We start from the raw sequence: 23,565 nt of genomic DNA, 5'->3' as shown, positions 1-23,565 counted from the left end.
GATCTTCCAGCCTTTTCACCCTGCCTGATCATCGCTTACCGGCCTCGTGTCACGCCTGACCCTCGCCAAGAACTCTGCCTGCCTTCACGACCCACGCCTGTCCACGACCACATCCCGAACCCACCTTGTTCCGATCCACGCCTGCCTTCTACCACGTCTCTCGCTTGCTCCTCATATCTGCTTCGTCTCAGCCTGGTTCTGACCCACGTCTGTCCTCGACTCTACCTTTACCTGAACTGAACTCCGGTAACGTCTCCTCTTAGCTTCAGGCTAATAAAAACCGTTTACTACCGCCTACTGTGCTCTGGTGTCCTTACGGTCCTCTGCCAAGTCCCTAACAGAAAATGAAATAAACAAACACTATTTTATCTACATTATCACCACTTATAGGATATTTTGTGACATCAGTGTTTATGTTTCTTGCATTGCATCATGGGAATGTGTGTCAAGAAACAACATATATTGCCTATAATTTGGTTGTTTTGCACGTCTGTAGAATGATTCAACTCTAATGTGAAACGGGCATCAGTGAAAGTAAATAAAATCAGTACGAAAACATTCCTGACATCAGAGCTCACTGAGGGTCTAATTTGGTCTTGGCTTGGCTGTACTAGCCGTTAGCTCATCGATCCATTAAAGAGCACGTCACCCCATACCAGAGTCTTAATCCACTCCCACTTCCTGTTTGAAAAATGCAACAAATGCTGTTACAAATAACAAATACACACACATGGCCTCACAACGGCATTGTGACATCATAATGTACCAGCTAACATAATACGGTACCTCTTAGCCAATAGCGATGGCAGATTTTAATTTAAATGCAGTGCAGAGTTTTTACCTGAAGAGGGCGCAACACTGACAGTTTTAGGCAGAATATTTAAATTTGAACTAAGATGCACTAAAGTGCCAAATTATTGACTACACATGTCTACAGTATGATTAGCCACTTGTTTATAAAGTTAATCAGCAAAAAAAAAGTGATTTGGTGGTGACTTGCTCTTTAAAATCCACTCTCCAAACTGATGTTGATCAAAAAAAAAAAGATTAAGAACATTGATGTAATCTTTCCACAGAATTTTAAACTGATAATCAACGTCAGAATTATTGGCTTCAAACCACAAAACATTTCTTTTATGTCTGAGTAACAACAACATAAATAATAGAAGATGGGGTTTCTCTTGGTTGGGAAATTTATGAATCTAAACCACCATCAGACACGCAGTTGGCCGCCTGCTACGTGTTTTACACATAACAACAAAAAGGGATTGTGTTGGTCCTTTGGAGTAGCCTCCAGAATGTCGGGCTGCTATGGGCAGTGACGTGATAGGGACTTGTGGGGTTCTCCACCATTCACCTGCTCCACAACATGGACGCACAGGAGCAAGGTGTCGGAAAGCCATGAAACAACTGGAAGAGATGGGCCACTTTTGGTTCTGTCTAAGGACAAAGGACAGAAGTTGGGGGACGGTTATGGTAAATGATGTGCGTTTATAAAATGCTTTCTAAGTTAAAGTAGTTCACACCTATAACACCTGCATAGGAAGGGGGGTAGAGGGTCCCTGCCTCTGCTTCACCATCAGGAGATGTACTAGAGTTAAAGGAGCGACACGTCAACAGTGGTCCCTAGCTGGTGCTCGGAGAGGTGTTAGTTTAGATACCTGTTCCTCGAGGGTCCATGGGACTACACATGGTGTGCCCCAGGGTTCAGTTTTAGGCCCAGTGCTTTTTAACCTTTACATGCTCCCTCTTGGCAGTGTCATTAGGAGACATGGAGTCAACTTTCACAGTTATGCTGATGATACACAGTTGTACATCTCCGTGTCTCCTGATGACTCTCGACCAATGGATGCACTTTTAATCTGTTTTAGACATCAAATTCTGGATCCATATGAATTTATTTATTATTTATTTTCTTACTTTTGTCATTTATATTAGCTGTTTTATTTTCATATTTTTATTCATTTTTATCCAGAGTTTTCTCTTTAGGGGCCCTCTGCCCCAGGGGCAGTGGTCGACTGTTGCTTCCTGGGCGCTCAACAGGTAGTGTTTAAGTGGAGGTGGGGGTCTATGCTCCCCCTCCTCTGAGCGCCCTGACTTAGTGACTACGTTTACATGCAGCCAATATCCGGGTTATGATCGGGTTAAGGTCGGTATTCGGGTTTCTGAGTTGATCAGAATAACCCGTTTACAAGCATAAATAGAAAGAGTTACCCCTAACTTGCATAACCCGATTTAAATGCAGACATTGGGGTAGCGTCAGGACGTATGGACTACGTCAAGGCGCAATATGCATCATTTCCGGTTCTTCTTGTTCCGGTATCTGTGAAAACAACAACATGTTTCCCAGTTCGGAAGAGATAGCGACCGCGTTTGTTTGCGCTTTAGTGCTGGTATTGACCCACCAAACACTCCAAAAGTGTGGTGCTGTGCCGCGACTCGCCATGTTGCTCCCAACTTGTTGTTTACTTCCGGTGTTCTGGCGCATACAAGACGTCTCGCTACTCAAAAGACCAAGATTCCTTGCGAACAGAGCATGCGCAGAACACACGCTTTGATGGGGATATCCCGATATGCGTTTACACGACCAAACATTCGGGTTAGAAAAGGGTTACCCCAGGTGTAGTAATCGGGTTTTTAAAAACCCGTTTATGAGTATATCTGGGTTTGTGGCGGTGTTTACATGGCCGTGCGGAACTGGGTTATTGTGAATATTTGGGTTTTAAAAGGGTTACTGGCTGCATGTAAACGCACTCAGTGTGGAAGACCTGATGCTGCCGTGGCAGATGGCTCCTCTGATGGCCTTTTCTTGCCTTACCTTACTTGGCTCATCTGGACTCTGCCGAATATAAATTTTTACTGATGTGTGTGTGTGTGTGCATATGTCTGTTAATGTCTTTAAACTTATGGGAATTTGGGGTCATTTTGATTCTGTAAAGCACTCTGAGTGGCACTTTGCTTGAAAAGCGCTTTAGAAATAAAATCTGATTGATTGATTGATTGATTGATTGATTGATTGATTGATTGATTGATTGTGGGACAACAGGGGTTAGGAGCCCGGTCGGTGAGTTGCCAGTTCAAACCCAGGTTTCATCCATGTAATTGGTTGTGTCCTTGGGCAAGGCACTTCCCCCTTGCCTGACCTCAGTGTGCCCCAGGGCAGCTGTGGCTATAATGTAGCTCATCACCACCAGAGTGTGAAATATATACTTCACAAATGCAACACTCGTGCTTTGTTGTAATTTTAGGGGAGCCCATGTGAGCAAGAGGCCCAGCAGGTACATCTCAGACCTGAATCTTCAACGGTTCACAGTCAGGCTCGTTAAAAGATCCCAACCCTGAATCCACAAGCGAGAATCCTTCAGGAAAAGTTTAGACTGGCAGGGATGAGCTTTTAATCACGCAAGTCCAATTCTATAACTCCATTCAATCCTCTTAATTCATTTAAGCTGCAGTCTAAGCAGGATAATATGATGGATTAGCATATTTTTTATCATTTTGTTTTGACAAAAGTTAATTGATGCAGCTGGACCGAATAACCAAAACAGCTGATTGCTGCTTCTGCAAAGGCACAAGGGATCATTCTACTGGAGGTGACCTTTAAATGAATGACTGAAGCATCACCTGAGGAAAGAGGAAGTCTGAAGATCTGCTTCTAAATGCTTTAATCATTGTCTGGATTTTTCTCTTTCTTATTGGCATAGTTCTACTCTCTAGTGAGGTCCTGTAGAGAAGCTAAGATCCATCAACATCTCATCTCTATGAACAACCTCAGTTTGGAGAGATATGGATCGGATTAAGGTGACCACTATACATGACTCAGTTACAAAATGTTCTAAAACAATTCTAATCTCAAACAATTTATAGAAGAGGATGCATTCACAGTTTTATAATCTGTATTTTCTTCTCAAACCTCCAGTAGGTCGCGACAGACGGACGCTCATACTGAGCCATGTTCTGTTGAAAGGGAGTTTTCCTCTCCACTGTCGCTACATGCTTGCTTAGTAAGGATTGTTGCAAAGTCTCTGACACAACAGGTCAGTGGCTTGATGCAATCTGTTATGTTTCATTACATAAGAAACTTTTCACTAATTAAAAAATAAATAGTGCTCAGTGTCCTGGAATTGGAGTGATTACTTGTTAAATGACTAATTGTGAATTGGATCTATAAATAAACTAAATTAAAATTTGTTAGAAATTTTACATTTCATTGTTTTTCTGGCACATTATTATTATTATTATTATGGTCAGATGTAATCGCTATTTCTCTGAAGTGAGGTTGTTCAGGGGCTATCCAAATCAGGTGAGGTCAGGTTTATTCCATTTAAAATTTCAGTTATGAATTGATCTACACAATAAAAAAAATATTTAAAGAGCAAGTCACTCCCTACCAGAGTCCTACTCCACTTCCACTTCCTGTTTGAAAAATGCAGACAGTTTTAGGCAGAATATTTACATTTTAATTGAGATGCACTAAAGTGCCAAATTACTGACTACAAGTTCGTTCAGCGTGATTAGACACTCATTTTTATAGTTTATAAGCAAAAAAAAAAAAGTTGATTTGGGGGTGATGAGCTCTTTTCAAGAACAAATTTAGCTGAAGGCACCATTGCTAAAGAGTTAGTCTTTGATTTCTACCTAAACCCAGATTCATTGATTTGAACTGGGAAACAAAATTAGGTCATTGAACTATAAATGTTTCACCATCAGGACAAGAGTGGTAAGAGATCGTTCCAAATTTCATCAGGATTTTCTGTTGTCAGACATGCTGCACAACACGGTCAAGAAGAAACCAAGTCTGGATGATTTTATTACAACAGGACGTTTGGAGGTGAAACGGCTCTGAGATCTAATTTAGAGTGAAGATGTTCTTTGTGAGGATCGGATTCGCCCAGAGAGCTGGAAAACGTTGGACTTCGTGTCTGTCAGCAGGATGCAGGGGAGAGGTGTGTGTGTGTGTGTGTGTGTGTTCACTGCATCATTTTACTGTTGAGTTAAAAATGAAGAAAACAGAATCTCTCTGTCAGAAGCTTGCTATCAAACATGTAATTTAGATGTTAAGTAACAGGTTTAAAGAGTGTTTTGATGTTGGGCGACAAACTGACACCTGGTTGCTGATAAGAATGACAGAATTTGCATAAAGATACGAGCAGAACCAATGCATCAGTGGATTGGAAAAGTTAAAACATCATGTACTTTCCTGTCTGTGGCGACTCCAACACAGCTGAGCAGAATCTGTGGAGAATTTGTCCTCTGACCTTTAGACATAAGAGTGTGTGTTGCTGCATGGTTCTACTATTGCCTCCACACACTTTGTGTGTGTGTACGTTCATTTGTTCATGCAGTGAGAAGATGCCAGTGTGCTCTGTTGGTTTGGCCTCTTTGTTTGTGGAGCCGGGCCTTTGCTGCCCTCCGATGTGTTTGCTTGCGGCATGAATGGAGCTTTCTCTGTGGTCGTGCACACACCCAGCGCTCATGATTTGAATGCTGACTCCATTTGATCGGTGTAGGAGAATAGCATTTTAATCGTTCCCTGCAAATCATTTCCTCCGTAATCAAAAGGACTAAAATTATGTGAGTTCATTTGTGCTGTGAGTTGTGAACACGGTCAAATCAGGAAAATTACACTGAGTTGTGAAGGGCTCCCGTTTGCCAACACGGAAAACTTTAGCTTAATTAAAGTCAATTTTAGACTCATTTATATCACTTGTGGTCAGCTAGCTATGTCGGCCATCTTTAATTTAGATAACTTCTAAGCTAAATCATAAATGTTTCATTAAAACCCAAGTGGTAGTTACTGGGATGTTTAGCTAGCAAACAGGGTTGACTCCCAACAGATGAAACACAAACTTGAGTAAACTTCTGTTGGAGTTTGTGTTGTGAAAGACTCTCAGCCATCTTCACACCAAATTTTAGCTCAAAATTAAAAAAAATCTGTCAGAGTTGGAAAGTTTTACTTGGGTTAGCTAAGATAGTTTAGCTTTGGCGGCCATCTTTAATCAGGTTGACTCCAAACATTGATTAGTTACTTTGAGAGTTTTAATGAAATACTGGTAATGGAACACACGGACAAGAACATCACCACAAGCCTGTCTAGATTCAGCAGAATGTTGGTTCTAGTTGTACTTTTGCAAGCTTTAGAGAATCACGTGACCAGAAAGAGGAATCAATTTGATGCTCCTGTGGTTTTTTGGATGTTGTAGGTGGGCGTAATGTGCGCTCTGACGTCACTGATGGTTATATAGGCTGCAGCTGTGGCGCCGAGCTCGCGCTGCTGAGACAAGCAGAGCACAGTGGACCGGTGGCGCGCGCGCTCACACACGCACTCATATCACTCCCCAAACAAAGAGAAGCACGCGAGGCGGCAGAGCATCTCACCCTTTCAGCCGCGAGCCCACTTTGCAGAAGAGTTCCCCTCCCGAGCTCCCGCTCTGTCACCCCTCCGAGGCAGAACCGGTCCGAACCGAAGCTCGAACGCACGGACCATGACGACCAACGGCGCAACTAACGGGACCAGCGACATGCTGCAGATCCAGTTCGGTCTCATCAACTGCGGGAACAAGTACCTGACGGCGGAGACGTTCGGATTCAAGATCAACGCGTCCGCCAGCAGCATGAAGAAGAAGCAGATCTGGACCCTGGAGCAAAGCGGGGACGACACCAACGCCAACGTGTTCCTGCTCAAGTCGCATCTGGGTCGGTACATCGCCGCCGATAAGGACGGGAACGTCACCGGGGACAGCGAGGCCCCGGGTCCGGACTGCCGCTTCGTCATCACCGCTCACGATGACGGACGCTGGTCCCTGCAGTCCGAGCCGCACGGGCGCTACCTGGGCGGCACCGAGGACCGGATCATCTGCTTCGCCCAGACCGCCTCGGTGGCGGAGAAATGGAGCGTGCACATCGCCATGCACCCGCAGGTGAACATCTTCAGCATGACGCGCAAGCGCTACGCGCACCTGAGCGACAAGGTGGACGAGATCGCCATCGACCGGGACGTCCCGTGGGGGGTGGACTCCATGATCACGCTGGTGTTCCGAGAGCAGCGGTACCACCTGCAGACGTCCGACAACCGGTTCCTGAGGAACGACGGCGCGCTGGTCGCCACCACGGACAAGAACACGGGATACACGCTGGAGTTCCGCTCCGGGAAGGTGGCCTTCAGGGACTGCGGCGGCCGGTACCTGGCTCCCTCCGGACCCTCCGGTACCATGAAGTCCGGCAAGAGCGGCCGGGTGGGCAAGGACGAGCTGTTCGTGCTGGAGCAGAGCCACCCGCAGGTGGTCCTCACCGCAGGGAACGAGAGGAACGTCTCCACCCGGCAAGGTGGGTGCGGTGCTCCATCCCAGGTCTTCTGGCTGGTGTGTGTGTGTGTGTGTGTGTGCGTGTGTGTGTGTGTGTGCGCGCGCGTGTTGGTAGGGGAGGTGTGATAGTGATGGAATGTGACCCCCCCCCCAGCACATCCCGGCTGGGAGGCCTGTGTGTATTTACCTTACTCATGTTAAAATGGAGTGTCTGGCCTGAAGCCACCTTCTCATGAGACCTCAGAGCAACAGGGATGCAACATTCCTGCTCCATGTGTCCTGAGGTGGTCCTAGAGAAGTCTGGCCCAAAGGAAACCAAAAACAGCATCCTGCTTTTATAGACACCGATGCAGGTTTCTATAGGGCCGATACCAATCGCCACCTCCTGTGCAACCCTGACCTGCTGATTTTTGTCTGCGCATAGGCAATGATTGGTGAAAGAGCTGCTATGGCTAATGTGAGTTAGCTCTTAGCAGTGGTGAATGAGTTAAATCTGTAAGAGCTGCTTGGCAGCAGTGCATCCAGAGACACATAACAGATGAATAATCATCTGACATCAATGGTGTAAACATGGTGGTCTCAGACCAAACGGCCGTTTCAGAGGGAGAGGGACCCTATCTTAAGGTCCGAGTCCCTCTGATTAGAAGATTGAGTTTAGTTAAGCCTGAATCGGTGGGGGACCCGCCCCCAGACCAGAGGATCGGTGCTCAGACCACTCTGATCTCACCAGCAAAGGGGTCTGAAGACCTTAGGAGACCCCTTGCCTCCAGCAGTCTGTTAGCATGTTAGCATTTAGGGTTCTCTCACATGTATTTAAACTGGATCATCAATGATTCAAAGAATGAGTCCGATTTTGATCTTTTCGACTGGCGACCAGCAAGACTTTTGTTTCTGGAACCGAGCGGTTCTTATTGGATCTTTTGGATCTTCACGCCGTCTCTGGTCTGGCGTTGGCCTCTGGTTTTCAGCTGTTACTCTGGGCAGGGACACATGCACGTCTCCACCTTCTTCCTTCCTTCCTTCCTTCTAACATTTTCCATCTTTTGCTTTTACCACCTCCTCTTTTTTTGACATCTGTTCCATTATGTCCCCATGCAGCCTTCACCTCTCCTCCCCCACTCCTCCTGGCTCTCTGCTGCGTGTTTTGTTGTTCCTGAACAGTTGTCAGCGTCTGGGTTGACGTCTAATCCTTAAACCTAAAGAATCCTGAGGTAACCGGATGCCTGAAGGCAGATGTGGCGCTGACTGAGTGACGGGAGGCGTCTGAGAGGACGACACGCTGTGGTTCAGTGGCTTTTCTGCTTGTGCTCTGAGAATCCTCTATCATTTGATTTTCCTGTTCCAGAGTCCGTCCCACCCTGGGAACGTTATCCTTTTGTCCACATGTCATCCGGACATCCATGCTTCTGTAGAGCGGCACGCCGTCTCGGACACAAAATGGTGTCCAGCTTTTGAAAGAGGAGGTCAAAATAATCAAACGTGTGCTGATTTTAAACAATAGCCTCGGTTTCATGTTAAAACCATAAAATAAAAAGCAATTATTTCTCAGATCGGTTAGATTTAGAGGCCTCGGTATTCCGATCACCCGGCTTGTTAGGAAAAAAAAGAGAAATCCACTAAATCAGCACCAATGTTATGAAAAGAACATGGAATCTGCACACAGAAATGTCAAAATCCACCATCTTCTGACTGTTGTAAAGAATAACCAGACCCTCTGGAGAAGCTGTTCTCCTGGGACCTGAATTTGTTTTTGTTCCATTTAAAATTAGTTTTTTTGGCTAATTTCTGCCTCCGCAGCAGCTGTAAACTAGCCTAGTGAACTAGACCAAATTCTTGCATTGCAAAGAATGGTCTAGGCATGCTCCATTGGAACCTCAGCAGCTCCTACCAGGACTCTGGCTGGCCAATCACAGCTCTCTAGAGGGGTTTCAAACACATAAAGAGCTGTGATTGGTCCATAATGGTGGGCCAATCATAGTGCTCTATCTGCTTAGTGAACAAATCACAGAGCTTTATCCGCTTTGTGGGCCAATCAGGGCACTCTATATGCCTGGTGGGTGGGATGATGCAACAGAGTGAAACAAGAGTATGTCACATTCATTGTCCAGTAGCATGCGGAGATCATTTGAAAGACAACGGTAGAACCCGCCCCACAACCGCGAGCCGTCAATGGAGCATGGCCAGACTAAATAATACATTTATTTAGTCTGGCTTGCCAGGCTAGCTGTAAACCGCTAGCTGTAGCGCTTGGTGCTCAGCTGAGACTCAAGTTACTTTTTGCGTATCGGGGTTTTTCCATGTTGTGAATGGGCAGAGTTAATGGTTTACTGGTTGGTGCCGATCAGACGGGAAAGCTTTGGGCTCTGTTACTGGATTGGGAAAGCAGCAGAGTGTCCTTTTGTTGAGGGACAAAATTCCTCTGACTCTAAACTTTTTGGACGACCTCAGTTTGGAGGAAAATGTTCATTTTGACTTGATTGATGAGCTAACAATTAGGCTATGGAGAGCCATGGCCAAAATTGGGGTTTTGCGGTTGTAAGACTTATTTCAAACGCTAAAAGAACATTTTGATTCAAAGTGAGCTCAGATTATTATTTTTTTTTAGTTTTGTGGAAAAATTATTTGAAAGTTTGAAAAACTTTATTCTGGCAGAATATTTCAAATCTGACGTGACTAACAACCTTAACATGGCATCTCTGAAATGACATGTTATTTATGTAAAGGAAACTTTATAAACCTTTGCTTGCCATCTGTTACAACATTAAATGATACCGATAAAATTTTTCATGTGATTTTTTTTTTTTTCAGCGCGGACCATAGCAGCTAGCTAGCTAGCTTCTATAGTCAGCGCGGACCATAGCAGCTACCTGCTATAGTCAATGCGGACCATAGCAGCTAGCTAGCTAGCTTCTATAGTCAGCGCGGACCATAGCAGCTAGCTAGCTAGCTTCTATAGTCAGCGCGGACCATAGCAGCTACCTGCTATAGTCAATGCGGACCATAGCAGCTAGCTAGCTAGCTTCTATAGTCAGCGCGGACCATAGCAGCTAGCTAGCTAGCTTCTATAGTCAGCGTGGACCATAGCAGCTAGCTAGCTAGCTTCTATAGTCAGCGCGGACCATAGCAGCTAGCTGCTATAGTCAATGCGGACCATAGCAGCTTGCTAGCTTGTGGCCCTTCCAGCGCAGCTCGAGGCATTTCTGGTAGGAATGATTTAGTTTCCAGGATAATGTCTGTTATATGAAGCTTTATTAAACTGATTTGAGTTTTACTTCCTGAAGTTGTCTTTAGCCCGACTGACTAGCAGTTATCTTGTCAATCTGAACATAACTGACTCGTTTCTGTAAACTGAGGTTGTTCAAAGAGCTACCTACTACAGGTAATCATCCAGTCCAACTCCAGAAGACCCAAACTAGTCCCTGAACCCAGCTGACCCGAACGGGGAAGATGAGCAGGAGACGGGGTTTTCCCATGGAGACCGCGTTCATCCTCCCAACAACTGCTCAGTTCTGATGAGGATTAGACGTTGAGAGGAATTAAACCAACTCCAGATGTTGTGCAAACAGCTTCCAGTAGTTTGTCTCTGCAGGGCTGTTCAGCTGGCGGTCCAGAGCTGATGTGCTGGATCTGTTCTGATGGGTTTCAGCCTCGTGGGTCAGTCTAAAAGCTGCTTCGGTCCAGTCAGGATTACTGATTTACTGACTTGACTTTTTCATGTTTAAAGCTTTAAACGGAACATCCTGGTTTTATTTGAGTCGACGTTCCTCTTCTGTTTGCATCAGCAGCCGTTAACATTTAGGTTCTCTTTATAAACATCAAGATGCTAAAGAAGCGTTGAGACTTCCTCAAAAGTGTTGGTGACTTTTGGGAAACATGAAACCACTTCAGAGGATTTTCCCATCACGCCTCTAGAGAGGCACCATTCTGAGGATGGATCCAGAATCCAGTTTTGTCCGGGAGTTTTCTCACGGAGCTCCGATGAACGGAGAACGCTGCTGCTTAGCAACGGTGCTCCCACAGACCGTAACCATACTGCCAGATTTCTGAGTGGTGACGAGGCCGGTCTCAGCCTCGGAGCTGACCCTAGATGAGGATTTGGGAATGTCGGGAGAGTGTTGCAGGGAAAGGGGATGTCAGGGACCAGACCTCCATCAGGAAGCTGATGGAATGGATGTTTGGATCAGGACCATTCTGTCCTTCGCTTTGAGCTCGCCGTGTTCCTAATAAACCAGTTTGATGCAGTTTCCAGTTTGTAACATCCACTTTCCTCATCAGTGGTCACAAATTCCCAGGGAGACGGTTTAACAACCCTCATGTGGTCCAGGCTGCAATTATCAGTCGGTCATCCTGGAGCTTTGACCCCCCCCCCCACCCCCACCCCCCACCCCGAGCACCGGTTCATCAGCTAAACGAGTCCCATCACTTCCTGTTAGCTGCTGGTGCCCCGCCACCGCCTGCTCTTTTTAATTAGCTCCTCTCTCGGTTGCATGCTGGCTATTTGTGTTCTTCAGTGGCTGATTGTGAAACTCCCCGAGACTTCTGATCTTGTGGCTGCCTCATGTGACAACCCCCTGGCCAGACTAGCTGTGGAATTGATTTGGAAGGAAAATGAGGCTCTTGTGCTGGAGGTCCAAACCCGCACGATGGGAGGGTCGGAGCTCTGCAGGCGAGGCCGGTTTGTTGCATCACAATCTGAACGCTGCAGGTTTGTGGGTTAAAGGCTGAAGGCCGCGGTGTTGCGTCTGGTTGTGAATCAACCCTGGCACCCTTTCTGTAGCCTTCACCCCCCCGCTGACAGGAAGTGAGACACGAGGCGCTCGCTCATCTCTGACCTTGTCTAGTGGCTGATAATCCCTGTAGGGTGAAGGCTGATGCGTTAGTGTGTGAAGGGTGTGTGTGTGTGTGTGCTAGAAACCTCCTCCTCCTCTGATGTTGGCTCTATTAGCGGTTAGCTTCCAGCTGCTCCAGCTGTGGGTGTGTCCCTAAATGAATACTCAACCAGCGGGGATTAAATGCTTTATAAACTCGTTTAGGACATCCTCACATGTCTGATCTAATTCCTAATAAACAGAGAGCCACGGTATTTAATTAGTGTAGTTTTGAGTTGGCATCAGTAGAAGCTGACGTTCCGGCTCCACGTTTGTCCTCCAGCTGCCGGTCTCCTCCCCGGTCTGGACAATGGAAGAGACACAGATGCCTGTGATGCGATGGCGTGTGCTCACAGCAGGCCCTTTTGTGTCTGCTCACATGAAGCGAGGACAGCTCTCAGCGCCATGGAGCTGAAGGCCGTGGGCGGAGTGGACAGGACGATGGACGGGTTGGGTTTGAGGTCTGGGAATATTCTGCCTGTGTGGTCACCACTTTAACTTGAGACTTTAAAGGGAAACTTCAGTCATTTTAAAGTGTTTCTGCCTAAATGTTTTTTTAAATGACTAGCTTACAACCTCTGAATGGCATTACGCCCTTCAGGATTGATGAGCTAACAGCTAGTCTGAGCCCAGCGTAAACCAAAAAGGACTCCTGTCTTAAATCCTCACAACACTGAAAGCAGACATGTTATAAACGTGTGCTTCACTGGAACTTTAACTTTTTATTAACCATGAATGTTTACTTGGAGACTTGAGGAATTTCAGGATAAAAAAAAAACTCTTTAATCATGGCTACATTAGTATTAGCCGTTAGCTCATCATTCCTGAAAGATGGGAACTATTTTTCGGTTCTTTTTTTTATATACAAGTTTTACACAGAAATGCACTTCCAAATGGCTCAAGAGGTCCTTTTATAGGAGGCATGCACCTTTTGTAAAAATTTATAATGATTTTATGGTCAATAAAAAACGTGTTCATGGAGTTCTTTACATAAATTCAGTCTTGCATAAGTTTCATTCTTGAGACATTTTCAGTACCCTCCAGAATTAGCTGTTTCGGGCTCCCTTCAAGCTGTTGCTGGCCACGCCCACCCCTTCCCTGATAGGCTGGGCATTTATCTCACGTAAAAATGGGAAACTACGGGTCACATTCCTACTCTCTACTAACAGCGTAGAAGTTTACTAAAAGTTTGTCGCGTTCTGTTTACAGCCGACCTGACGGCGTAAAGCTCTCATCCACTCATTTTTTTAATAACAGGGCTGGCAATAAATAAAATTATGGTAATCGAAATTTCTGACTCTTGAGAATTTTTCCCATGTCAATAAATTTAATAATAAAAAATGAAACAATGTGTGTAGGTTGGCGACATTCATGTCCCTTCAAGAAGCTGTACCAACTTGAGTCACATAAAAATGTGACGCAACATAATGCATGTGGCAGCCCCATCTAGTGGACAACTTTATTTCTGAGCATACCTGTAGTTATCGTCCATTTATCGTTATAGAGGTGTAATCCTTGATATATCGTGATATTGATTTTGGGCCATAGCCCTAGGTGGTCTCCAGTATAAATGATGTCATGTGGGTTATTTTGTGACTAAAAAGGCTCCGGCGCTGCTGTTTCAGGAAGTAGGAAGTTAGTGGGAGGAGTGGGGAGCCGGGATTTGGAGTCTTACTTGTTATTATTCATGATATTCAGTCATCTCTGCTCTGATTGGCTAACAGTGACGTGACTCTACCACTGACTGTTTTCTCTGTAACTTTTTATCTCCACTAATAACACAAGCCTGCAGGTCTGCCATGTTGAAGAGTTGCTAATGCTAACGGTTAGCTTCTACTAATAGAGATGCACTCTGCTCTCTCCTGGATGCTAAACTAACAGCCTTCACCATCATGAGCCAAAATGGGAGTTTCCATGAATGTTAATTTACAGTGAGACGAAGATCAGCAGCTAAGGCAGGAAGTAGGGGTACGACGAGGCCATTTTCATGTTTAACTCAGGCTGGTCGTATTTCAAACATAACTAAAAACGGTGTCTCAGAACTTGGTCTATAAGCTTCTCACCACAAGGACCTTAATTTAGAGCTAAAGTGGTTGAGGAGGAGATCCAGGATTGTTCTGCTCCACATAAATGGGCTGTGAGCAGAGACCAGAGGCTCTTTAGTTTGACCTCTTGTTGCAGCAGACCGGATTACGTGAGTATGTCAGGACCTCGAGCAACTCTCTAAAGTTCTACTGGATCTGCAAATACATTTTAATCATTTCAGATGGTTGGAGGCAGATTTTCCTCCCATTAGCTGCTAGCTGGATTACAGCAGAGACCATGTGACTCCTCGTTGGTGGAGGATGAATTTGAGAGTTCACCTCCCCGGCCCCTCCTCTCTCCACCATGTGGTTTCCATTATGGTGCGTTACATTTTTCCCCCTCAGCGTCTGTTTGTGTTACACGTGCATCCATGCACTAGTGTGTTCCTGCAGACTTCTGCAGAAGCTGGATTCGTGGCGTTCTGCGGCCAGAACTCGTGTTTGGCCTTTTTACCAGCTCTTCAGAGGGTTTGATGTTTAATTTAAACCTTTACTGGGTTCAAAAGCACAACAAAGCCACAGCAGTGAGATGGCTCCGCCCATTTTAGTGTTGAAGAAATGTGAGGAACTAAGCTTGAAAACGAGAGAGAAGGGGGGAGAACCACAGGTCCATTTGTGGGTTCTGACCCGCTTCAGCCGGACGGGACGGCAATGACACATTTGGCCTTTGGAGCTTCTTAGGATTTGATTCTGCAAAGTTCAAAAGCAGACTGTTCAGAGCTTTGAGGCATTTCTGGTCCTTCTAGAGGATGCCTGTGGTAGTTTAGCTAGGGCGGGTTACCATGGCAACATAAAAAACAACGTTTTTGCTCTCTGGACCACCTCTAAAGTGACGTTTATCTTTAGGGGCCAACATGGCCGCCACAGCTAACCAGTCGTTGTAAACACAACAAAGTTGTGCAAGTTTCGAGCTGAACGTTGGATCAGAGTCACGAGTGGGACTCGGCTGGCTGGAGATGCGAGTTAACAAGGGAATCTTCAGAGACAACGTTCCTGGTTTAAAACGCTGGTAAAAGGAGGAAGGCTGCTTCACCTGTGAGGACCGTTTGGTGGTAAACAAAAACAAACACAGAAAAACGAATAAAGTTTAGATCCGATGACTTCCTGCTTCTGAAGCTTCAGGAATGTTCTCTGGATCCTAAAGAGCCCTTCCTGGTTGGGAACTGACTGTGTTCCCTCGCATCATCTACCGACATCCTTTTGAAGTTTGTTGAGGTCCGTTTCCTTTGACAGGGGGGTGTGTGTGTGTGCGTGGGGGGGGGGGGGCAGCTGCATGAAACCCTTCACTGATCCAAGCTCTCTGATGTTCATGTCGTCTGATCTTGACCTCCACACTAATTAACTCCCCCCTCTCCTCCACCAGGCATGGATCTGTCAGCCAATCAGGATGAAGAAAGCGACCAGGAGGTGTTCCAGGTAGAAATTTGTCGTGAAAACAGGAAGTGTGCATTCCGCACGGCCGCAGGGAAGTACTGGACCCTCACTGCCAACGGCGGCCTGCAGTGCACCGCCTCTACCAAGTAAGAATCCTCCAGAACTGCAACCTGGATCCCACACCGCTGACAGGAAGTGAGACACGAGGCGCTCACTTATCTCTGACCTTGTCTAGTGGCTGATAATCCCTGTAGGGTGAAGGCTTGTGTGTGTGTGTGTGTGTGTGTGTGTGTGTGTGTGTGTGTGTGTGTGTGTGTGTGTGTGTGTGTGTGTGTGTGTGTGTGTGTGTGTGTGTGTGTGTGTGTGTGTGTGTGTGTGTGTGTGTGTGTGTGTGTGTGTGTGTCCTGCTAGAGAGGTAGTTTTTGACCTCTGACCCCTGCTAATAACTACTTTGCTTCCTGAATGGCATCAGTTTAGAAAAATGGGTCACATCTTTCAGGATTGATGAGCTAATGGCTAGGTAGTCTAGACCAAGGCTGCACAATGAGGTGAAAAAACTGACATTGTGATCTTTTTCTAACCCCGGCATTAAAAACTACAGGAGTTTTCATCGGATGATTGAGTTGGACTTTAAGTTGTGCAGCGCTCCTGCCATATTATTGACCTTTAGCCCTTTGGTCCCGCTTGCTGCGGGAGGTCAATTACGTTCCTCTGTGTGAAACCAGCGTTTCTTTTCCCCACACGATAAAGTCATGACTGTAGACAAAGGAAACACTTCTGTTGAACCACTCGTATGTAAAATAATGTCCAACACAGTTCAAGTCTCACTGACATAATGGAACCATGTCCAGCAAAAGCTGACTTTGTAGCTCCACACAGGTACAATTCATGTCCACCAACAACATTAGTCCACATCAAGCCTTACGTCCACAATCCAACAAAAGAAACCGCCAAAAACCTTGTTGTTTTGCTCTGCTGTCATCGAAAAGAAAAACAGGTGACTGGTAATGGCCTGTCGAACCTCTCTACATGGAGCGCTGTGATTGGTCCAACCTAAACTTAGCTGAGCCAACAGTAGGCCCGCTGAGGCTACCATGGAGCACGGCTAAACCGACATGCAGAGCAAAACCTTTTGCTACCATCTAGATTTCTAGACTGAGGCATCTCTGCCGTTTTAAAAAATGTAAGGGAACAGATTTGGTCCTCAGGAGGTCACGGTGCAGAGCGATCTGCAGGACATTCACCGCATTCCTCAGATCTGACTCGTTCCAGAACGCACCGCAGGAATCTGATCTCACACAGCTCAGATGTGGTCTGGATTACAGATTTGTGTTGAGCCTGAAATGAAAGTGATGGATCTAACTAGCTTCTTAATTCAGCCTTAATCCCACCGATCCAATTACCTGACACTGACTTAACGAGGATGAATCTGACCTGTGAAGGCGTTGACTCGTCTGAACATCACCTCTCATCTCCCTGCAGGTCGGCTAATTGCTACTTTGACATCGAGTGGCGTGGAAAGAGGCTGACTCTCCGGGCCGCCAATGGAAAATACGTGGCCGCCAAGAAAAACGGGCAGCTAGCAGCCACCATGGACTCAGCAGGTGGGTTTCAGACGGGTCTGATCTTCAGCCCCGAAGCTCAGGGTAGGATGAAGTCATGGCTGGCAGCTCCAACTGTGCTTCTGATTAGAAGCTGCTTTGTTTGCATAAACAGCTGAACGTTGCCATTAGCTGCTTCCAGCTTTTGGAGGTTCTGTTTTTGATGTTTATGCGTACGTGGATCATGTGACCTGGAGGTTGCAGAAACGTGACATTTGACTGTAAGCAGTTTTACACACAATGAACCGCTCAGATGTGATTGGAAAGCGTCTCCAATGGAGACGGAAAAGGTGATGTTCACGTTTGACTGAATGCATGTGGCTTGCCTGAGATCGTTTTCATTTTGAGGATGGAACTGTGGTTGTTTTGGTTAAGATTTGAAAATGACACTTAGCCGTTTGCCTTTCAGCGGGTCGTTCGACCGACTGTTACCTCCATACCGGTAAAAGTGAGCCGGTCTGAGCTGTTTTGGTGATTAAATGTGGTGGCCATCTTGAATTGGATTGATTCCTAATGTGGAAGTATGTGTTTATCCAATGATTCATTTCATTTTATAATAATCCATCCGGTAAGATATTTTGCTAACAAATGCGCAAAAACATCATCGCCTCCTTTTTGGCAATGAGCTTAACCTCCCAGGGCCCTGTGTCCACGTGTGGACGTTGGTTCCTTGCACATTAAAATTTTATTCTCTTCTTAGACCTTTTTGTTATTTACAGACATTTGATATTGATTTTAATATTAAAATGTATTTGTTTTGTTTTTTTAGGAAATGACATTTTTATTTAAATGTTTTTTTGTATTTAAAGAGCAAGTCACCCCCAAATCAACTTTTTTTCCCTGATAAACTATATAAATGTGTGTAGACAATAGTTTTGCACTTTAGTGCATTTTAGTTAAAATTGTAATTTTCTGCCTGAAACTGTCAGTGTTGTGCCGTTGTCAGGTAAAAACTGCACTGCAGTTGAATTTTAATCTGCCATCGCTATTGGCTAAGAGGTACCCTAGAACGTTAGCTGGTACCATATGATGTCACAATGTCATCGTGAGCCTGTGTGTGTGTTGGTGTGTGTATTAGCGGCTCCGCCCTCTCAGTTTGCTAGGCAACAGCATTTGTTGCATTTTTTTAAACAGGAAGTGCGAGTGGAGTAATACTCTGGTAGGGGGTGACTTGCTCTTTAAATTCTTGTAATTTTATTTCTGTTAATTAGTCGACTAATCTGTAATAGCTAAATATGTTTTTTCTTTTAAGGCCCTGTCCACACGTAGATATTTTTCTACGTTTTAGCCTGTCATCCACATGAAAACGGATCTTTTTAAAAACTCCGGCCAAAGTGAAGATTTGCGTTTTCTCCGTTTTGGGTGTCTGCGTGTGGACAGATGAAACCGGAGTTTTAAGGTCCGCAACGTCACTTTCCGCGACAAAAAATGCTGACATCACGTGTGCGACCTGTGTTTACACTAGCCGACAGCATGGATGCCCTCAGAGCTGCGCTCGCTTTATCAATTGTCCAAGCGCTTTTTGCTTGTTTGTTTTTGCAAGCGGAATTACTGCTCCTCGCGGAAGACCACAGATGAAGGACGAGGTTAAGAACAGCTATTGCCCGGCACCTGGCTTCTCTCAAGTACTGCCGCCTACAGGTCTGGCATGTCCTTAACAACGTATTTATCCGGGTACGTGTGGACAGTTTTTTTTTCTAAACGAGGTGGTGTGGATGAAAGTTTTTGGAGGGGCGGACGTTCGTTTTTAAAAAGACCCGGCTACGTGTGGACTAGGCCTAAATCACACCAAATAAAAGTTTGGGTCCCAGGAGGTTAAATAAAGCAAGATGCAATGTTTTGATACAAATACATGCTTATCTAATATTTATATCTAATACCAAATATTTGTATTTGTCACTTAAATCAGTAAATGAAACTTGGGGTGTTAGCGTTAGCTTAGCCCTCACCCACCAGCCTGTGTTAGCTTAGCTCTGACCCACCAGCCTGTGTTAGCTTAGCTCTGACCCACCAGCCTGTGTTAGCTTAGCTCTGACCCACCAGCCTGTGTTAGCCTTAGCTTAGCTCTCTCCCACCAGCCTGTGTTAGTGTTAGCTTGGCTCTCACCCACCAGCCTGTGAAAGTGTTCGCTTAGCTCTGACCCACCAGCCTGTGTTAGCTTAGCTCTGACCCACCAGCCTGTGTTAGCTTAGCTCTGACCCACCAGCCTGTGTTAGCCTTAGCTTAGCTCTCTCCCACCAGCATGTGTTAGTGTTAGGTTGGCTCTCACCCACCAGCATGTGTTAAGGTTAGCTTAGCTCTGACCCACCAGCCTGTGTTAGCATTAGCTTGGCTCTCACCCACCAGCATGTGTTAAGGTTAGCTTAGCTCTGACCCACCAGCCTGTGTTAGCGTTAGCTTGGCTCTCCCCCACCAGCCTGTGTTAAGGTTAGCTTGGCTCTGACCTTTGCAGACTGACTCTCCTGTGGCTTTGCCTCCTTGTGGACAGTGCTCATGACTGTCTTCTGGACATCTGTCCAGTGATCAGTTTTCCTACTGACCCAGACTGAGAGGCTAAAGAAGCATTTACAGGTGTTTGGAGTTAAGTGACTCCGTGAGTTTCTAGTATTTAGCTTTTTCTCAATAACAAATATTTCTTAGTTTTCAGTTTTCTTATCTGTTGCCATAATCGTCCCAATTAAAGGATATGAAGACCTATAATATTTGACTATTTGAGCTTCACCGTCTGACAGGAGTGACTGGACGTGTAAATGTTTTAGCTGAATCACGGTTAAGTGATTTTTTTTTTCTAGGTGAGTCTGAGGAGTTCATCATGAAGCTGATCAACCGCCCAATCATCGTGCTGCGAGGTGAGCACGGCTTCATCGGCTGCAGGAAGGTGACCGGAACACTGGACTCCAACCGCTCCTCCTACGACTTCTTCACCCTGGAGTTCAGAGACGGCGCGTACAGCCTGCAAGGTGAGCTGAGGTGAAGTGAGTCAGGATTTGATGATGCTTTAACTGACTTAACGCTCCCTCCTCCATCTGCAGACTCCACTGGTAAATACTGGATGATCGGGAACGAGCAGTCGGTGGTGAGCAGCAGCGACACTCCCGTCGACTTCCTCTTCGAGTTCTGCGACTACAACAAGCTGGCTATCCGCCACGCGGGTGATGGGAAATACCTCCGCGGGGACCACGCCGGCGTGCTGAAGGCCAATGCCGACGACCTGGATAGCGCCACACTCTGGGAGTACTGAGGGAGGCTGGGAAACCACGGCAACGAGGATGCATTCCGCCCTCTTCCCTCCTTCTGACACCTCCTGTTATTTTTCATCCTATTTGACTTTATATGTTGAGCTACAGAGACCAGTAAGGATGGGAGGAAGGAGACCCGTCTCCCCCCTTCCTTTTTATCCTTCCGTCCTCTGTTTCTAAGCTCTGCCCTGCAGTGCAGACCTCCATCTGTTGCCATAGTTATCGCAGGGCTGTGCACTTTTTCCTGCTTCGAGCTGGTTTGCTGTGCAGCATGTCACTAACCCCCACTCCCTCATCTGTATTCATGCGTCTGAACCGGCCCGGTAGACCTTTTCCTGCCTGATCAGAGCTCCACAAACATGTGGTTGCATCCCCAGCTTCTTCTTCATTGGTATCAGTAGAGTTGGGTCCTTTGTTTTGGGGCTGGATCTCTGAGTGTGTGTCTGTGTGAGTGGGCCTTCCTGCCTGTGATGACTGTAATATAAGTTAGCGTGGATCTGATGGAGGTGCAGGTGGCCAACCCCGTTCATCTCAAGTGTAAGTCCGATTCCTGTGCTGCTCTAGCTGCGTTCTCATTGGTTGGCGACAGCGCCAAGGTCTTAAACCAGGATGTAGAACTCGTAGCCACTCGTCCTGGCCGGCGTCAGATGTGAAGAGCTGCGCTCGCGCTCGTCGCTGGGCGTAAACGAACCAGGTGTGACTAGTTTCCTGTTCTATGTTTGAGGCACAGCCATTATCATGGTGACGTGTGCAGCAGGTGTTGAGATGCGCAGAATGCTGCTTGCTTAGTTTCCCTCCACTAAATGTGCACCTCAGCCTTTAACGACCAAACTTTTGATACTGGATAAACAAACTTCAATCAAATCGAACAGAAATCTGGTGCTGCTGCCGGCCTCGTGCCGCCCCGTCCTCCACGCCGCCTCTCCGCCCCCGCACAGCTAAAGCTGCTGCTGCTTTGATCTTAGCCTTTCCGTAAAACCACCTTTCTTTGCTTTTGTTGACTAATCAAAGCAACAGCTGGAGATTTCATCAGTCATGTAGCACAACGTGTTAATCGGCTCTGCCGTGTTTGCCCTTCTGTCCTCGGCACGAGCTGAAAAACGTCCATCAGACGATCCGTCCCTGTGTCCCGTTTCCATGGTTCCCTTGTTTTGGGTGTTTCCACGAAGGGTTAAGAAGGTGAAATAAAACGGAGCCTTTCTCCTCCGAGAGCGAACAGATGTGGAAGGATAAACATGTGGTAATGACTGTGCCTTACCGGTAGGGAAATAAGTAAATAACGAAGTCCACATCTTTGTTTGGTAAAACTGGAATTTTTCTTTAGTATTTTGTACTATTTTTTTGGATATTGTGGAATAATCTCTCTTGTGCCATTGGTTCACCTAAAGTCCAGCGACCAATAAAACTGGAATTTGAAATGCAGTTGGACTTGTTTTTGTCGTTTTTATTCTAACAATCTGAAGCCATCCCAAGCCCTCGTAACTCCCTCCAACAGTCGTGCACCACCGTTTCACTTATTCATGCTGAGGTTTGTACAGAGGTTTGTACAGAAGACTGGTAAAGTAAAAGATGGCCGCTTGGATAAATCCATGTCTGGGCTCTGCTGCAGCATCCCGTTGCCTGGTTACTGTTGCTAAGCACTGAATTTTTATGTTAAATTTAAAAGTCGATTGAGGTTCATCTTTAAATAGAATAAATTTTGTTCCAGCACGACTTCATCGGTTCTCAGAACATCATTCGTTCATAAATCACAGCTTATTCTCGTAATCATAGCTTCATGTCTGGGCCGCCTCCAGTTTCTGACCACAGCAGCTCCATGTGTTGTCCCACTTACACACACACACACACACACACACACACACACACACACACACACACACACACACACACACACACACACACACACACACACACACACACACACACACACACACACACACACACACACACACTTCTGAATAGAGCCATTGTGTTGAAACATTCATCCTGGAGCCAAGAGGGACGTTCCCTCAACAGATCCATGCTCTGCTCTGAGTGGTAATGTCATGATGAGCATCTGAACACCTCTCTGCTCTAGCTGCCCTCGTCAGAGGAACACCCAACATGATTAAACAAACACCCCCCCTCCCCCGTTCCGATCCCTGCCCTGCAACAACCCTCTCCATCCATCCCTTCTCTTTTTCTGCTCAGAAGGATGAATCACTGAAAATATGACCCAGATCTCAGGAATGGCTGCAGTGGTTTGTGGGTTAAGTGCTGGCTCTGTCAGGAAAGGGAGGCGTGGATGTGGAATGGCTGTCGCCGCCACCGCCTCCTCTCACCCTCGTTACTATGGAAACAGCAGCTGCTAGAGAGGGTGTGTGGTATCGCTGGGGTGAGAGGAGTCAAAACCCCTCATTTCATTTTAAGCGGGCCTCTGGTGCAGCACAGGTGGGGGTGGGGCAAGGCAGAGCTTAAATGATTAGGGTGTGTGTGTGTGTGTGTGGGGGGGGGGGGGGGGGGGGGTCTGCCTTACATCAATGAGAACCAGCACACGGCTCTGAGAGCTGCTGCCCCCAAACCTCATTTGTCTCCATCGCTGGTCTCTAATCAGATCTACCTCCCTCATGTTCCAGCGTTCCTCGCGTGTCCGGGCGGTCCGGTTCTGGGTCAGTGGGTCAGTCGGGGAATCTCTTTAGAGGATGGGAAAGATGAATAGCAGGGCCACTACCTAATCAAAAAGGCAGAGGGGGGGGGGGGGGGGGGGGGGGCTTCCTGCATGCTTTCACGTTTCAGCTGATCCACCAAAGTTCTGATAAGACTGATGAGCTAACAGCTAGTCAGCCGATGTTAGCAAGAAAGCAACTCTATCAAACTATGCTGTTTTACAAACATTTACACCACTAATTAGCTTTTATATTAGAGGGTTAGACGGTCCTTCGAGCTGCTGCTAAAGCTAACTGCTTGAAAACACGTGGAATTAAGAGTTTCATGTATGTAAACTTGTATCTGGTGATAGTGATTGTTGAGGTAAAAACTAGACCAGTTTCATATCTGCGGACCAAAACTGCACTTGATAGTTTTGTGGAGCGGATAGGTGACTAGGGGGAGCTCTT

At 46.3% G+C, this 23,565-nt stretch overlaps 1 protein-coding gene across 1 annotated transcript; it reads left to right on the top strand.

The window, feature by feature from the left end:
- The first annotated feature begins 6,286 nt into the window (after window positions 1–6,286).
- fscn1a (fascin actin-bundling protein 1a) lies at window positions 6,287–20,694 on the top strand. The gene is made up of 5 exons (XM_015945395.3): window positions 6,287–7,326; window positions 15,620–15,776; window positions 17,113–17,234; window positions 20,024–20,191; window positions 20,264–20,694. Exons 1-5 carry the CDS (start codon window positions 6,486–6,488, stop codon window positions 20,470–20,472), a joined length of 1,497 nt encoding a protein of 498 aa, XP_015800881.3. The 5' UTR covers window positions 6,287–6,485; the 3' UTR covers window positions 20,473–20,694.
- Window positions 20,695–23,565: the final 2,871 nt, after the last annotated feature.

Source organism: Nothobranchius furzeri, chromosome 12 (assembly GCF_043380555.1).
Source record: "Nothobranchius furzeri strain GRZ-AD chromosome 12, NfurGRZ-RIMD1, whole genome shotgun sequence".
NCBI lineage: Eukaryota > Metazoa > Chordata > Actinopteri > Cyprinodontiformes > Nothobranchiidae > Nothobranchius > Nothobranchius furzeri.
The sequence above is the reverse complement of the archived record's forward strand: the minus strand, read 5'-3'. Positions and strand labels throughout refer to the sequence as shown.

What these genes read in the sequence shown, in the direction of transcription:
- fscn1a (XM_015945395.3), top strand. Translation starts at nt 6,486, where the DNA reads ATGACGACCAACGGCGCAACTAACGGGACCAGCGACATGCTGCAGATC. An exon ending in CAGTGCACCGCCTCTACCAA is followed by an intron (nt 15,777 to 17,112) that starts GTAAGAATCCTC and finishes ATCTCCCTGCAG; the next exon opens with GTCGGCTAATTGCTACTTTG. An exon ending in CGGCGCGTACAGCCTGCAAG is followed by an intron (nt 20,192 to 20,263) that starts GTGAGCTGAGGT and finishes CTCCATCTGCAG; the next exon opens with ACTCCACTGGTAAATACTGG.